Source organism: Vidua chalybeata, chromosome Z (assembly GCF_026979565.1).
Source record: "Vidua chalybeata isolate OUT-0048 chromosome Z, bVidCha1 merged haplotype, whole genome shotgun sequence".
NCBI lineage: Eukaryota > Metazoa > Chordata > Aves > Passeriformes > Viduidae > Vidua > Vidua chalybeata.
Window position 1 is genome coordinate 65,839,674 of NC_071570.1, and position 17,934 is coordinate 65,857,607.

The window sequence follows — 17,934 nt, forward strand, 5'->3', positions numbered from 1 at the left end:
AATGAAATGCTGTTGTTAACAGAGTCATCGTTTTAACTATTTCTAGAAAGAAATATTAAAAGTTGCAGAATTATTCTCTACAGGATACAGCAGGTATCCTGGATTTTAACTCCACTAATCAAGAGGTTTAGCACCTGGGATAAACAAAAAAAGTAACTGAGCCATCCTTCCCAAAACAGAGTATTGTCCACACACCAATAACAAAAGACTGCTAACACACAGGGAAGGCTTGGGCAGCCACTGAAAATTATTCTCCACTTCTTAAGTCAGTAATGGAACATTTTATTTTAAAAGCAGAAAAAAAAAATTAGCTTAAACTAATCCAGCAAAAAAACTCAGTAGTTGCACTGTTCCAGACAACCCATTGACAAATCGGTTGTCTGGGAGCAGCTGGTCAAAATCTCTTGTTAAGATTCTGATTCTCGCCCAGAAAGTGACTTGCTAAATCACAAAAATATTTTGCCTTTTTTTTTTTCCTTCAATAAGGTACTTCTATGCTGATTATTTACTTCTTTCAATTCCTTTCAGCCATTTTCTGAACTTTCCTTTCACTCTGATTTCACTTTTGGTTTTTTGTGGGGTTTTTTTTATTTTTTTTTTAATTTTTTTTTTTTCTGGTGAGAAAGAAAGGAAAATAGGAGACCAAAAAATGCTACAAAACGATTACAGATAATATCTACCTCCCATCCTTAGTTCACCAGTATCCCAAGCAAAACAGCAAACAACAAAATTCCTGCTGTTTAGCAGTTAGAACCACTCAAGCTTCTGGAAAAAAAAAAAGTATTTTGCTCTCTTCTCCCCTCTTCTAACACACCTTCCATATATTCCAATTCTCTGAACATCTGCAAACATTCTCCTTCCATGTCAATGAAACTCATCCAGGAATTAAGGTTGGGGTTTCTTTTTTTCCAAAGAAGAGCTCTTCTCTTAACTGGTAGGAAGTGACACCAAAAGATGCCTCATAAGCTACTACTTAAAAAGCCTTAAAGCTTGCTGTGATACTCCAACACCTCCTCTTCTATTTTCTCTGTTTAAACAGTGTCCCTCCCTCTACTGTGTTCCAAGCATCTTCTACACATCTCTCCAGCACAAGGGGAATAGCAGCTTTCAAAAGAAGCACTGAAAAGGAAATGGTGCTTAGGTTCTCCTCCCTGCAGCTGAGTATCTGAAGGTACTTTTGACGTCCTCTGCACAACCGACAACATCAATAATTACTCTTCCTACTGTTACTGGTTCGCATTTTAAGCTTTATCATGTGGTTTCATCAAAGTGCTCCACTCATGAGATTAGATATTAGGAAAAAATTGTTCCCTGTGAGGATGGTGAGGCCCTGGCAGAGGTTTCCCAGAGAAGCTGTGGCTGCTTCATCCCTGGAAGAGTCCAAGGTGAGGTTGGATGGGGCTTGGAGCAACGTGGGATAGTAGAAGGTGTCCCTGCCCATGGCAGAGGGGTGAAAGGAGATGATCATCAAGGTGCCCCTTCCAACCCAAATCACTCTGTGATTCTATGAACATAAAAGAAAATCAGGATCATGGATGGAATTTGAAGACCACTTCCCCACTGGCTAGGAATGGAAATTATGAGTCTGAAATATTTTCTACAATGTAAATCTCTGCTAGCAAAGCCAGCAGTGACATGTTCCAAAGTCAGCTGGAGCAGTGAGGGAACAAATAATTGTAGTATGAGCTGGTGAGGACCTAAAGCAGATCACTTCCTACAACACCACGTTTACTCCTGGTTTGGATGCAACTTCTGGTTTCCTCTTAATGACCAAATGAAGATGCTTTTGGTGCAAAGCTGCTGCAATTCGTTTTGCAATAAAAATATTAAGTGGCACCTTAGACAATTAAATTCTTTGCTCTGAGGCACCTCTTACCATTAGAGTCCTCCACTTCTTCAGCAGGAGTGTGGTTCTTGGAGGTGTGGTGGGCGTGTGAGGCTGCAAGGTTGACAATGCGGGGTCTTGGTAGTGTCAGTGCTTTCCCATGCACTTTCAAGGAGTGCTCTTTCAGCTGGCTGATTGTCATGGTGGAAAATGAGCAGGAGGAACATTTGTAGGCATGTTCACCTGGGTGAGCGAAATACAGGCAAGTCATCAGCTCACAAAAGAAACAAAATGGGGCCCTCACACTTCTCTTACTGAACTTGGCAGTAAAATTCCCACGACTCTTCAGCGAAAAGACTGATCCTAAAGGAAACGAGCTATGCACATCTCCTTGTTGGAGCAGCCTGGAGTCTGTGGGTGTAGACACCTGCTTTGGACCGAAGTATCACTTTCTGGCAACTGCAGATCCTTGTACAGTGGCTGATGTCAAGAAAAACAGAGACCAGACTTTCAGCATGCCTGTGTTGCATGGTATGGGAAGAAAACAGACTCTGGGATGAAAATGGAGTAACTTAACCACAGCACTCCCAAATTTGGGAGCACAGCAACTAGAGATGGTGGAGTTGTTTCTGCATGCAGCACATCCAGCGTCATTATTAATGAAGCAAGAAGGACACTACAAAACTCTAACAAAGGGCCCTCCACAAACAGAAAGAAAGAAAGAAAAAAAAGCTAAAAAAAAACCAAAACTGTGTGGTGTAATTACATTTGGGAAAGGTTACAGTTTTCCTTATGAAAAACCTGCCATTAGGCAGCATCAATGTTCAAAGAAGTGGCAACCAAGTCAGGGCTGGTGACACATGACCATGCCAAGTAAAAAAGGTTGTATCTACCAGGCTGTGTGGAAGTGTGTTATGAGAAACCACTAAAAGAAGTGAAAGAACAGAAGTAATGCACAGTAGCTGATTTAATTTTGAATACATTCCAAGCCACAGAGACAGCAAACAAGGGGAAACAAATCCTGATACAAGATTTGTTTTGCGGGGAGGCACGGAGGCAATTGGAACACAAAGTGAAATCATCCCAAGACAAACAATGTGATATTATATACAGGTGCCAAATTATTGTTTTGGAAGTGCCACTTCCATGTACAAGAGTAACACTGGCCACATACGATCTGTACATAATACAGGAGCGAAATACTCATGAACAGCAACAGAAGAACGAGAGTTTTGGTAATGGATGAAGCAGAAAATGTTTTCCACCTCTTGACAAATCCAGAAAAGAAGGTTCTCAAGCAGCACTGTTTCCCACACCAGAAATAAGTGAACCAAAAGAGAATATAAAAACACACACATTTGCAGCCATTCAGAGTAAGCACACCTGAAATTATTAGCAAACATCCTCCACAAAACTCCCACCCATTTTCCAGAAAAACCATGCTAATCATCAGGACAAAATACAAACTCTTAGAATGCCCTTTCTTGGTGCATCTGAAAAAGAACAGATCACTCTAAGAGTCTGAAGTGGTGAAACAAAAAACTGCCCTGCGTGTTTTTTCAAGTGACATTCCCCACCTGTGCATTACAGGAGTTACATATTTCCTTTTTACAAACAGAAATACAACATTTCTTGAGTGGCACACATGACGAGTTGCTCAATGGAACACAATAATTTAAGGACAAAAGATATTCCAAGGTTACAAGATACCAGTGGGATACAGAATATAGACCTTCATGGCTTTGTCAGTGTAAGAGATTCCTGGATGACAATGTGCACCAACCGTTAACTTAAAAGCACCACAAGACATTAAAGCAAATAAAGGATGATTACATACCAAGCAGCCTAGACACACTAATAAATATGCCCACTATTCATTTCCAATGGACATCAAAACATGAAAAGGATGTGTCTGATTGCAGAGAAAAAGCTACAGTTTGGCCCAACAGAAGTCTTCTGCACTTTTTCTGACTGCTAATTTTGCATCTCACCAAGTGATCATATCAATACACAAACAAATAAATAAATAAATGTAAACATTTATGTAGTGGGTCTCAACACTTGATATGTACTCAGAGCACTAGATTACACAGAAAGTGAACAGAACCAATGCTCTTATCTTACAATCACCCATTCCTGCATTTCCAGAGTAATTGCTGATTAAGAAATTGGTGACAAGGATTCCTCAAAAACACAAGCAAAAAAAAAAATAAGGAAAAAAAGATAATGAACAGGTGAAAAAGTTCAGATGAAAACAAGAGAGCCCGTTTAGAGTAACTGTAAACTGTTCTGCTGCATGCCAAAGGAGATGGCACACACTGGATGACAAACAAATGCCAGAAACACTGGTACCAGCTGTCACACAAGAACGGATTTTGTAGCTCACTGAATTTTGATCTATACCCAGAAAATGAGGCAGAGAGGCAGACTGAGTAAAACACTTCAGGATTCAGGATTTTATAGACCTCTAAAGATCTCCAGGAGAGTTCAGGAAAAATTTAGGAGGACTGAAGTTTTAAATTCTAAATAAATGGATAATGAGACGATTGACAATTGAAAAAAAAAATTGTAATAACACAAAAAAAGAGGTTCAGAGGACCACCATGTAAGTGAAAAACTGGGGAGTCTGAGGAAGTCAGACACTTTTGTTCAATAGTACCTATTTCTGAATGACTGACTCAAAACACACCAAAGCAAAGTTCTGACTGAAAAACATACAAGCAACTTTTCTGTGATGTGACTATTCATTTGGTAGAAATGGGACTGAGGCAGAAACGTCTGTAAGCCTTTGGAAACCCTATTACCCAAGTCACTGCGCAAGCACTATCTAGGCAACCATGAAATTGTGTTCTTGTTAAATGCAAAACATGGCCCTTCAAGGGGTGTCTGTCCACTAAACAAAGCTCAGAAGCATGGATTCCTAAAAAATAAATCAATGAATTACATGAAGAGAAGTGTGAAGTAAATATTAGTTGCATGGTAACTTTGGGTCTAAAAATCTGCCAGGTTCAAGCAAGGAGCCTAGCTGTGTAATAGCATCAAGAAAACATTACTTAATGGTTGGTGAAAATAAAGAACCATGGCTCCTTCATACAGGATGTGGGATTCTGTGAACTGGAACTGCTGTGTACAGTTGGATTTCCTAGAAAGGACAGAATGCCATGGTCCTCCCACACAAAAGGAGGGTGGCAGAAGTTAAGCCAATCTATTTTATCCATCCAAGTACAGAAATTGGCAAAAGCTCTGTGAAATAAAAAAAAAAAAAAAAAACAAAAACAAAAACAAAAAAAAAAAAAAAAAAAAAACAAAAAAAAACCAAAAAAAAAACCAAAAAAAAAAAACAGAAACCAAAAAAAACCAGGAGACAAAGTACACAAGACGATCAATCTGTATTTCTGTAGATGAAAAATGCTTTTGGATCAATGGCAACAATAATATTTTTTTTGTATCAGCAGACAGCTCTAAATTTCTTATGCCTTTTCTCCCCATTTTCCCACTTTCTTCCTCCACCCCAGAGTATATGACTTTGAGTAAGCAAATAATAGAAAAAGGAACATACTTGTGGGTCCTTTTTATCAGAAAAAACTCCTGTTCAAGGAGTTTCTACTCACAACTTTTAAACAGCTGGGCTAGTTGTCAGGTTTTCAGACTAGTCACTATTCTATTATTTGCACCAAAGTGCATGTTTGGACTGCAAACCAAAAGATAATCTTTCAATGCAGGATGTGTGACGATGCCAAGCGTCTACGGCCAAGGAATAAAGATGAGGAAATCACTTTTTAATAATCAAAGCTGCAACAATTTCAGGTGACCTCCTTTGTGTGACACATCACCTTCCCAATTACTGCTCCTCAGAAGCATGTCTTGCTTGCTTGCTGGTATGGATTCCATACTGAAATACAAAGATTTGCAAGACAAATTTCCATGTCTGGTAATGCAACTTTGACATTCTCAGTCTGTTGTACACAGACCTGACTCCCAGTATTTGCAGGGTTTGGATTTAACAGGAAAGCCAGCATTAGACTCTACCAAAAACCACAAGGCTGTTCACAGTCTTTTTCCAGAGTCACCTAAAGCACCAAGATAAATGCAAAGAGCAGAGCAATGCTCACTGCCAATTTCATTATGGCATCTATGGTGTAAGTGATGAAATCCACTTGGAGAAAAGCAGAAATAAGGAAAAAATACCATTCATATAAAACGAAAGAGAAGAAAAAAGGTCTTGAAGTACCCATCATTTTAAATCCTTGCCCTTCCCATTACCCAAACTCCTACTTAGCCCAACAGATTCCATCAGCTGTCCAGCCACAAACGTGGCCTTTGGAAAAATCTTACCCAGTTCTGGTGACAAAACATGTAGTTCAACCCAGGATCTGTGATCAGCCACAAGAACACACTGGGCCAATTTCAGCTGCAAGACTGAGAGGGAAAGACTTACCAGCGTGAGCCTTGAGGATATGGGTTTTCAGGCGGCTGTTGTAGGAGGACTTGAAGGGGCAGAGCTTGCAGCGGAATGGCTTGTGGTGCCCGTGGTGGGTCTGCATGTGACGGTCCAGGCTTGAGGAGAGACAGAAAAGGGAGACAGAAACGGATCAGTTGTTTCAGCTGTACCTTCAGAGGCAAAGCAAAGCACTTTACAGCAACAGCAGAGCAAGTAAGGACCCATTCTCACATGCTCTCTTCAACAAATTCAACAGGTCTGCTTGCACAATAAAGTCGAATCTAGAGTCAAGGAAAGGAGCAGAGCTAACACCAATTCTGTATATACAGAGAGCAAGCCACTTAAATAAACTTACAGGGCAAGATTAGTATAAATTAAGTTATGCATGATCCACACTGAAAGGACCAGCTGAAGAAATATGAAACAGGCAAGAAATTATTTTCTTATTAAATTATCATGACACAATTTTTCTCCTGCCAAAAATTTTTGTGAAAATATACATGTGCCCTCTTGTCCTGTTGATCAAGAGTAAAAAATTAAAGAAAAAAATTTTTTTGTTGACCAGCTTTACTGAGGAAGCCTTCTTTTGGTTACAGCAGCAAAAGCAGATTAGAGATCCTGCTCTGGGGAGGGTGCCAGCAGGCTACAGTTCATGAGTTCCAGGATTAAAAGGCAGCAGAGTTTCAGAAGCAGCAGTGTAGGAGATTCTACATGAAGCTCAGCAGGAGAAGAAGGGGTGGCAAAGACCAGCCTCTACTTTCTTCAGGGAAAATGGAAGCACCAACAGCCTGAATACTGTGAAGTGATCAAAAAACTGCTCTCGACACAATTTGTCCTGACAGCTCAGTAAAGTTTGGAGGAGTAAAAAGGATGCTTCCCACATTTTCTAACAGAACATCAAATTCATTCTAACTGAGTGAATCCTGCAGAGCTCTGCAGTTCCTACGCTGTGGCTGACAGACAGGAATTCACTGTCTCTGGGTGGCAAGCAGGTAGTCTGAGCCCAAGCTGTAGATATTTCCAGTACAGCCTCTACTTTAGACACATTTATGCTTTGTGATCTGGTCCTAGCTTGACTCATCTCATGCACAGTGATGGAACAACGGGGCAGAGACACTGCAGGAGTTGCAATTTGCCAAAACTGCCTTCCACCCCCACTTCAGTTCTAGATGTATTTCAGGCATAGCTCTTTTTTATTTGTCCTAAATTGTCCTGCTCTTTTACAGAGTATCAACATGTAGCTCAAATAGCAGTTGTTCCAGCCCTATCACACTACACAAGATTTCACGTGATCAGTCCCACACTGACAAGAGCCTGAGCCAGGAAACCCCCGTTTACGAGAGCTAACACTGAAGCCTGTGTATTCAAACATCTGATAACAGCAAAAAAATAGAAAAATGAACTTGTATCTCCTCTCAGGGTCACTTCATACAAATACAACTTAGCAGAAATCCAGGATGGAGTTTGGGACAAGACAAAATGCACAGCTTTTCTACAGAAATGGGGGAAAATGTCTCTTAAATGAGTAAAGCTTTGAACACTCACAGTGACTATTTCAAAGAACAAAACTTGTTTTAAACAGCCTCCAGGGAATGAGATTACTTAACAATTAAAGCAGCCTACCAGAGAGGTATGTAATACATATAAAACTATTATAAATATATATACCTTAAGGTATTCTACATGGCAATAATTGAAACTATATTCACAACCACACAGTTTGCCAGCTGCACTCTTCCAAAAGGAGGTTTTAAAGTTTTGGTCAGATTTGGGTGAATATTGGGCTGTTTAAACATTTGGCTTGGTTTCCTTCACCGACTTAATCTCCCAGGGGAATAATTGCATCAGAAACAAAAAAGCAAACAACTTCAACAACAGAGACCACACCTATTATCAAGTTAGGTGATGAGTTCTTCCCTGCCATCCACCACTTTTTGACTTACCCATCCTGCAACTTCTGGGACATGACTTACCCTCAGTAAGAAACGGAGTGACCAGGCACCAAACTCAACAAAAGTCTGATTGTTGAAGCAAGTTGACCAGGCAAACAGCAAGCCCTGCAGGGGCTCCCCTCACTTGCCAGCCTTGCCAAAGCAGGGTGGGATACACCCAGCTGTTCACATCATCCTCCTCCCAAGTCCCTCTCCTACCCTTGGCTGCTCAGTCCCGTGGACCTTTCCAACTGTGGCATCAGCAGTGCTGTGACACCTACAGAAACTTTGTTTTTCATCACAAGGAACTAAAAAATGTCTTCTCTTCCACATGCATTTGACTGCAAAATGGTGACATCATCACCAAATTTAAGAGTGCTGCATCAAATGAGCACCTGGATCTGCCTCCTTTTGTTAAAACAGTGAACAAGCAACTCTCTCCCCAGAAATTAAGAGGAAACACAGGCCTGTGAATCAGATCCAGGATGACACTGGAAAATATATCACAGACCCCATTTTTGGAGGGGACACATATATTTTTATTATTAAAGTAATTTTTAAAACTAAGAAACTTAAAGCTAAGTCAAATCTCAGGGAAACAAATTATAAGAAATGTGACTATTAATGATTATCATATATCAGACAAGGAAGCAGGATGAGGGAGTCACTCATAGAGCACATTGTTATGAATTTGAAATATTTGTGGACTGAAATTGCATGCCATAATTAAGAACAAAAAATCAGATTTAAGGTAAATTTATGACACTGTTTTAACTTTAGAAATGAAAACTCAAAAAAAGTAATAATTACAAACAAGGTAGTTATATGCAGCAGAAGTTTCTTAAATATGGAAGATTAACTTTTCTCTTCTTGGCTTGTCTCATGCATTTGACAAAGTTGTGTAAATGGTGGGCTGCACTGTTTGCATAATGAAGTAATCCTTATTCTTTGGCTTGCACGCTTCTCCCCTACATGCAAAAAAGAGGGCTAACACGAATTAAAGAACACATAAAGGTGCAACCTTTTACAAACAGCCAATCATAACGGCCAAAGACTTTGCAGTGTGGAAAATATGTTAACACCACAAGTAAAGTGTGGCTCAGCATCAAATCAGGCGAGCTCTTCTTCAGTGTCAGCCCACAAACCAGCACTGCTAGCTGGCGATTCTTTAGGAAACAAAAACAAAAACAAACAAACAAAAAAAAAAAAGAAAAAAAAAACCAACAAAACAAAACAAAACAAAACAAAACAAAAAAAGCCACAACTTACTTGTGCCTGAAAGCAGAGACAAAGGAGCAATACTGGCAGCTGTACTTGTCTTCCCGGGCAAACATGGCTAGAGCCAGGTGACTCCTCTCGTGAGATCGCAGACCCTGCATAGACATCAAAACCCGGTCACACTGGCTGCAGTGGTAGCCCCCAGGCCTGGCTTCATCTTCCAGGGATGCTCCATATTCAGCTTCTGTAAATTCCACAATGCCAGGGTCTTTGGCTCCCTCAAAACCCTCCATCAAAGTTGTGTTTGAAGGATCTTCAGCTTCCTGCTAAAAAACACATATCCCCCCAAAGCCATCAATTCTCTCTCCCCTTCTGCCCCCCTCAGTCTTTCCCTGTGCTCAGCAGAACGTCCAGGCTTCCCACTGCATTATTTCTCTAAACACATCCCTACACAAATTCCACATCAATGGCTTTCTGAAAAAAAATTACCTATTCTTGGGAGAGAAAACCATAATTACATCTATTATATATATGCATGCATTTGTAAAAAAAAAAAAAAAACAAACAAAAAACACCTCACTCCTTGAGCAAGTTTGTGTCAGATCATGCAAAAAGCCAAGAAACCTATCTTCCCATGGTCCTAGTGAGAATCTTCTAAACTTGATCAGAAAATAATTAGTAAGTTACAGACAAGTTAATTTTAGTTTACTTTGCTCTAGCTGACTGTAGCTATCCTGCAGACTAATACAGCTGTCTACTCTTCAGTAGACTTTGTCCATCAGTGTCAAACTCGCAAGAAACAAGCTGGTACACTAAGACCCTAGAACCCTCTAAAAATATGGAGCAAACAGAAAAAGTCCTTCTTTTAACTCTCTTTCATAGCCTTCCTTTCCCATTTCTAACCAGAGCGCGCATTTGTGCAGCTACTTAAATACCCTGTAAGAGGCATTTCCAGCACATTCTTTAGGCCATAGCTTTCAGCTTTTGTTCCCTGATGCAAGATTTTATTTACTCAAAAGAAAGCACTGACCCTACACAAGCATCACTTGAGAAGTGAGGAGGAGAGGGAAAGGACTCTCAGGAGGGAAGCATCTGAATCTGTCAGGAGTACCAGGTGAGAAGGTAAGGAAAGGTCAGTGGTAGGGCAATGAAAGCTCTCTTAGGTGGGCAGAGTTAGGCTGTGGAGGACACAGCTTCATCACAAAAAGCAGATTACGTCACCAAAAAAGGCCCGTCACTCAGGCAGCAGGAGCCTCTGACAAGAGCTAGTTCCCACAGCCTTAGTTCACTTTCATTTCCCCTGCCAATAAATATCCTGGAAAATCAGACTTTGGAACACCACTTGTCCTTGGAGATATCATAGGAGGCACCCCTTTCCACAGGGAGAAAGGAACAACACTGTTTGCACCTCATCACCTGGACGGGATCACTGGCTCAGCTGGCCACTGAATGTTTTGTTTGGAGCCAGTGTGCAAATTCCAAAGCGGAAAGGTGCACCACAATCAGCTTCACACATTTGTATGTGCACACTTCCTCCTCCTAAAATAAAAATCATATACATATAGAAAAAGAGAAAACAAAAAAACTCTTTTTGATCTTAGCTAAGCAGAAATGTAGCCCATAAAGTAGCTGAGAGAAAGTTTCCCGCTCATAAACCATCTTTTGATCATCAACGACACCAACTCCTTTGTGGCTGAGAAGAAATGAGAATTAAAGAGTCTTCGTGCCCCTGGATCGAGAATGAAAAAAAATTAAAACATCTTGAAACAAACCAAATGCACTTCAGAAACTTAGTGTTAGATTAAAACATCATGCTGAACCAGAATGCCCAGTTCAAAACCCATTCAAACTCACAAGAGCCCTCCACAGGTTATCAACCAGGCCTTTATTTTAAACAATGCAAGTAGTTTCAGTCACTTTCAGTCACCTTTAAGGAATTCTTACCTTTACAGTGGCTGACACAGAAGAGACATTCCCATACTGGACATGCTTGCGGAGGTGATTACAGATGGCTCGAAGTGTTGGATGGACTTCCACGCAAAATTTGCACTTGTAGCCAACCACCTTCCTCTCCTTGAGTTTTGAAACATCTTCCAAGTGTCCAAAAGCCTGTTTGAGCACACAAGCATAAATCACTGAAGGAGGTTTTATCACCTCGTTTTTAGGAGCACAGACCAGACTTCAGACCTGATGTTGTACTTGATGTCCAGTCTTGCAGAACTGCAAGGTCAATTTCTGCTGAGATCATTGATTCATACAAAGTAAGTGGACAAGACATCTATGCAGAAGAAATATTCAGTTTATGGCTAACAGTGGTCCTCTAGAAGACCATTTTGGTTTAGCCTGAAACTGTGCCTCCTCCTCCTCCACGACCCCCTAACTTCCCCAACTTCTGTGCAAAGCTTTTCCTGCGCAAGTGTATTTTTCCAAACTGAAGCAGAAGGAAGGGGGTAAGTAGGCAAGAAATGGAGAAACAATTTTGTCCCCTCCTTATAAGGCACCTGCCCAAAGCTCCTGTCACTACACAGATCCGTGTCATGCTAATCCTGAGTGCTCAACGAGAGAAAGGACTGAGAGAGAGAAGGTTGAGAAGAAAACTGATGTATTATCCAGAGGGACATGGAAGAAGGGGATGGGACATTTTGTAGAGAATCCACAACAAAGTACATGGCAGCCTTGTCACAAAAGAACAAGCGACTGTCAGACACAGATGGCTCTCCAGAAGCATGGGAGGGAGGAAAGAAGATAAAGAAAATACTGAAGGAAGTGGTAGGGAGGAACAAGGTTTCCTACAGAACCTAGGGAGGATGGATGAGGAAATTAAAGCAGGATGTGTAATTGACTTATGGAGCTCACTGGCACGCTGAGTCATTCATTAGCCTGTGGTCATTTGGCTGTCAAAGAGAACATGCAAGTGGGCATTGGTGGGCTCCCTGGTGGGAAGCAGGGGGCAGAGAAAGAGACTGACACACAAATCCTTACCCTCTCTTGTTTGAAATCTGCAAAAGCACCATCTGCATATTTCTGCTTGCTCAAAAGCTGCTTCCTCCTCTCCTGACGTTTGGCACGCTTCTGGAATTCCTCATTGTGACCATTCAAGTGTGCAGTCAGCTCTGCCGTGCTATGCAATTTTGTATCACAGTGCTTGCACTGGTAGACAGGGCTCTGAGAGCGGGTGCCACTTCCAAGTATGGAAAAGTCCCTCTTCAAATCCTTGCTGTGGTGGTCAGTGTAATGCATGCACAGCAGCTCTGCCGTGCTGAAGGACAGCTTGAAACATTTAATGCACCTGAAGGGAAGCCACTCGATTTCCTGAGCCTCAGCCTCCACCTCAGGCTTTTCAAAGTCATTCCTCTCCTCAGCTGGAGCTGGTTTTTCATGCTCATCAGCATACACGGCAGTGAAGTATCCCCCCAGCTTGCTGGCATGCTGCTTCTTAGGGAAAACACCGGGGTGACGCTTCATGTAGTGGGACACGATGCCCTTCTTGCTGAAGGACTGGAAGGAGCAGAGCGAACACTTCTTCTTCTCTACAGCCCTCCTCAGCTCCTCACTGAGCTGAGGAGTGTCATCCTTGGGAGGAGATGGAATGATCACTTTATTGGGTTTGTCGCTTACTGTCCTGGAGGCTGCCAGGCAGTGAGTGTAGTAAGCATCAATGTCATGTCTTTTCTGGTAGTGTGCCGCAAGCCCTTTGCGGATGGGGTTGGTGTAGGAGCACAGAGCACACTTGAAGAGGTTGTTCTTGCCCTCTGGCTGTGCCCGGACGTTGTTGTGTTTGATGCGGTAGTGTCTTGCTATCCCCTTCCGGGTGGAGCAGAAATATTTACAGAGCTGACACCGGAAAACTGTGTGTGACACTAAGTGAGAACTTGAGAAATGGGGTGCCGGCATGGAGACCTCTCCAACATCCTCAGCAGTAATTTCTGGGGAGGCCTTGATTTCAGTCACCATGTCTGGCTCCACTGAGGCAGACACCTTTGGTGGTGACTGGGCAAAAACATCAAATTCGGGTTGATTGTGGTACTTCTCATAGTGGATTTTCAGCTTCTCAAGGGTTCCGTGGGTGTAGGGGCAGAGTTTGCAGCGGTAAGCACCATAGCCTTGCTTGAAAATCCTGCTTGTCTCTTCCACGTCGTTCTGAGCAATGTCAGTCGACTGCTCCACGTCATGCACAAAGTCTTCAGCAGTGACTTTTACTGATGGGTGCCGCTTCTGGTAGTGTGTGAGGACGCCATGAATACGTGTGTTAATGTATGGGCAGTGTCTGCACTTGTACACAGCCCCTGGGTTAATGTCTATATCCTGAGCAAAGTCTGCTGCCTTCACTTTCATGCCAGGATGCTTTTTGCCATAATGTGTCAGGAGGCCATGCAGGTTGTTGTACTCAGACTGGCACACTGTACACTGGTATGGAGTGGAAGAGATGGCAGGATTTGCAGAAGCCAGCTGGACAGTTTTTTCATGGGAAAGGCTGGGATCCTCTGCACACTCTGCATCCTGATCCATCTGTGGTGCTGCTATCTGGTCTTCAGATTCCATCCTGACCCCACCTTCATCAGGCTGTGGCATGGTTTTCTCAGAAGTATCTTTCTCCTTAATGATATCTAACAACACAGATTCATCTCCATTCATGGCCCAAGGGTGAAATGCTTGGTAGTGATTAGTAATATCCCAAATTGAAGATGCCTCAAAAATGCAGTCTCTGCATTTATAGGTCTTCATTTCTGTTGGCATCACTAGGGCAGGAGGGGAAGGATCGGGACCTGCCCAGAGCTTGGTTGCCATGTAGGTATAATCAACATAATGCTCGGGATGTCTCCTTTGGTAATGCACAAGCAAGCCACTCGGCTCTGTGTGTGAATAAATGCACCATTCACAGTGATAACCAGCTTCTATCAAGCCATCCAGAAACGCCCACCTCAGTATGGATGTCACCGTGGCCTTCAGATTTGGGTGGTCTTTCTTAATATGCTTCCTCAATGCATAGAAGTAAGGGGAGGTGTAGCTGCACTGCCTGCACTTGAGGGCTCTCAGCTTGGACTTGTCCCGCTCGGTGCCGGAGGTATGGGCGGGCAGGCTGCCAGCTGATTTCTTCTGGCCGCGGTCACAAAGGCTCCTGATGGTGGCCGTGTGCTGCCTGATCACATCCGCATTGGCTTTGAAGTCGCGGTGCTTCTTCTGGTAGTGGATGAGCACACCCTTCACGGTCCGGTTCCCATAATCACAGTGCTGGCAGAAGAACATTTCATTCTCCGGAGGGTTCACAGAGCTCTCAGACCCACCGCGGCCCAGCTGCTGCATGGACACTGGTGGCCTCTGGATGCCCGGTGGCAGCTCCCCTGCCCGCATCATGGCTGCGGTCGGCGGGGCCTGCCTGATGTACTTGGCTGTGACCTTGATCTCCGGGTGCCTCTTTTGGTAGTGGACAAGCACCCCCACAACGGAGCGGTTGCTGTAGGAACAGTGTTTGCAGTAGTAGAGCTCAGTAGAGAGGTCTGGGGGTGGTGGTGGGGGAGGTGGAGGCTGAGAAGCCAAGTTGGAGAGTTTCGGGGAGATGGGAGCACCCAGTTCAAACGACATTTGGGCGAGGGCAGAGCCCCTGTCAACAGAGACTACGCGCATGGTCTTCTGGATTCTGAAATATGAGGCCTTTTCTTCGGGGTGCTTCTTCTGGTAGTGCACCAAAACTGAATGCATGTTAGGGCTTGCAAATGAACACACATCACAGTCGTAAACAACCACAGTGTTGACTGAAGGTTCCTTCTGATTTTCACATTCAGGACTGAAACTCTTGGTGGCACTTTTGTTAAAACCAGCTGGCACACCAGTCCCGCGAGCCACAGGGGTGGAGGTTGCCATAGTTTTTGGAGCAGAATTCAAGATCTCTCTCAGTGTCTGAGACTCTGTGTTCAGCCCTTCTTGCTGCTCAACAACATAGCTTGAAAATATCATTGCATTGTTAATTTTCACTGTGGGATGCATTCTTTGGTAATGTGGCATCAGGCTTCTAACATTTGGGCTTGTGTAAGAGCAGAAGCGGCAGCGGTAGATCAGATCAGAATGATCAAAGTTCAGTACATTCATAGCTTCAGGATGATGCTCTCCATAATGCTGCTGCAGGTCTTCAAAATTTGTGTAGTCAATGTAGCACTCAAGACACCGGTACACTGCACTATGATCATTGGGATCCAGGATGTACCTAAAGCTGAATTTAATGTAGGGATGCATTCGCTGGTAGTGGGTGCTGACACTCCTGGCAGATTTGTTGCTGAAATCACAGTGTTTACAGTAGTAAAGCCTGCCAGAGTCACTGAACTCCGAATTCTCGTTGTTCTGGTCGGTACCGTACACGTTGGACTGGCTGCCCAGAACAGAGGCATTAGGGCTCTGGTGGTCCTTCATGCTGACAGCAGAGTAGTAGTCCTCCTCATCTTCAGACAAAGTGAGCTCAATCTCCGCCCCATTGGTGGAATTGTAGTCATGCTGCATGCTCCTAAAGCTTGTCTCCTTCTGGGAATCATTAGCCTCTCTGCCCCACATTTGCTGGGGTGTGTAAGAACTGGAAACCTCTATCATTGGTTCTGATTGTTCTTCCTCTCTGTCTAACTCCACCTCTATCTCCACCTCATTGTCCTCCTCCTCTTCCTCATCATCCTCTACGTTAATCACAGCATCCTCCTGCTGTTTGTTTTGGCTGATCTTGCTCTGCAGGTTGCTCGCTATTTCGTCAATTCTAGTTCTTTTTTTCACGGGAGAGAGATCTAAAGGGAAGTCATTTGAGACCTTCCTAGGGGCTTTTGCAACAAAGTTATTTTTAGATGAGAGCCCAAGGATGGAGGTTTGGCTCTTCTTCACGGTGCTGGCAGAGGGGTGAGCATCTGCCTCGCTCTCCTGCGGTGCACTTGATGGCGGCCCATCGTATTTTGGCAAGTTGTCACAGAACGAATGCTTGTGCTGCTGATGAACTCTGAGGCCTTTCAAAGTGGTGGTGGAATAGTTGCACAACGTGCACTTGTATGGATGCTGTGAATGGGGCTGGGGTGATTGTTGCTGCTGCTGCTGCTGCTGTGGTTGCGACGGCGGCGGCTGTGGCTGCACAGGTTCCATCATCCCAGCTGACTTCCTACCGTTGATATTCCCAGTCTCGTAAGACACCGTGCTGTCATTCAGGGATGAGGCAATGCTCTCAGCCTGGGAGTTCATGGTGTCCCAGTCGGATGTTGTTCCCGTGTGACACTGCTTGTGGGCACCGAGCTTCAGGGAACTCTTGCAGGTGAAGGGGCACTCGTCACACTTGTACACAGCCGTCTTCCCAGACAGGTGGATGTTCTCAATGTGACGGGAAATACTTCGGCGGTGCATTGTCAGGAAAGGGCAGAAAGGACACTGGAACCTGTTCATGTATCTTCTGAAGGGAATTCCCTTTGTTTCCAATAGTTTGTTGCCATCAGATCCCATCAGCTGCTCTGCAGACATTCCTGAGGTCTGGTGATCCATGGAGTTTAAGCCATTCTCGCTGTCCATTTCATTTAGCTCTTCATCTGAGCTGGAGTCATTTAGCATACTGCTTGTTTCCAGGTCAGCAGAAGAATTCGTCATATCAGCAATTCCATAGCGGGATCTGTCAGACAAATTAACCATGCCCGGGTTGTGAGGTGACTTAGGCTTCATTTGAGGGTAAGACACAGAAGAAAACTTCGAAGATGTAGAAGAGTTGGGCCTGATAAGTGAATTGCCCATAGATCCCCTGAAGTTAGAGACATTAGCACTCGACATCTCACGTCCTGCTGTGTTCATGGACATGTAATTCGAGTTTGGAGAGGCACTCTGGGCACTCTTACTCTGCACCTCAGGTGCGCTGGTTCCATCCTGCTGCTGCCTCAGGCTCGACAGGATTTTCACCATGCTGCGGTGCTTCTTCATCATGTGGTCACACCAGCGCTCCCTCCGAGGTGTCTGGTAGCTGCACCACTCACAGCAAAAGTTGCCCCTAGACTTGGTCAGGGGTTTGACCATCGACTCCAAAATGCTCCGCTCCACCACCTCTGCCGGCAGCTCCTTGCAGGGTTCCTGCACTGGCACAGAAGCAGACGTTGATTCAGACACAGCAGCAGCAGCAGCAGCAGCAGCAGCAGCAGGAGCTGAACTCTCTTTCAGGTTGTTTTTGTGATACATTTTCTGGTGCTTAATAATCCTCGCACGCCTGGGTGACTTGTAGGTGCAGAACTGGCAACTGAAAACTTTACCAAACCCTTCATGCATCATGATGTTGTAATTTAGGGAACTAGAAGCTGGCGGCCCCACTGAGCTCCCCCCAGCCTGTGCTCCATGAACCTTCCGTGTGTGCTCTATGAGGAGGTTTTTGGAACGGAAGTAACGCACACAGAACTTGCACTGGAAAAACTTGCTGGTTGGTTTAGGATTTGGAGCCATATGCTGGCCATAGAAAGTCTGGCTCTGGCTATAGTAACTTCCAGTCCCCATCTGACTTGTTGCATTTTGCCCTAAAATGAGAA

General features: G+C 43.8%; 1 protein-coding gene across 7 annotated transcripts in view; it reads right to left on the reverse strand.

The window, feature by feature from the left end:
- The window catches only part of ZNF462 (zinc finger protein 462), an 88,394-nt gene that overhangs the window by 30,578 nt on the left and 39,882 nt on the right, over positions 1-17,934 (reverse strand). For 4 of the 7 annotated variants that reach the window (XM_053931883.1, XM_053931884.1, XM_053931881.1 and 1 more), the window contains 5 exons: positions 12,398-17,922; positions 11,360-11,524; positions 9,467-9,570; positions 6,264-6,382; positions 1,877-2,068 (listed from right to left, as the gene is read on the reverse strand). In XM_053931883.1, the coding sequence (XP_053787858.1) occupies positions 1,877-2,068; positions 6,264-6,382; positions 9,467-9,570; positions 11,360-11,524; positions 12,398-17,922 (6,105 nt within the window). Of the gene's footprint in view, positions 1-1,876; positions 2,069-5,641; positions 5,718-6,263; positions 6,383-9,466; positions 9,571-11,359; positions 11,525-12,397; positions 17,923-17,934 lie in introns of those variants that run through there. The other 3 variants (XM_053931886.1, XM_053931887.1, XM_053931885.1) reach the window with 3 other exon arrangements.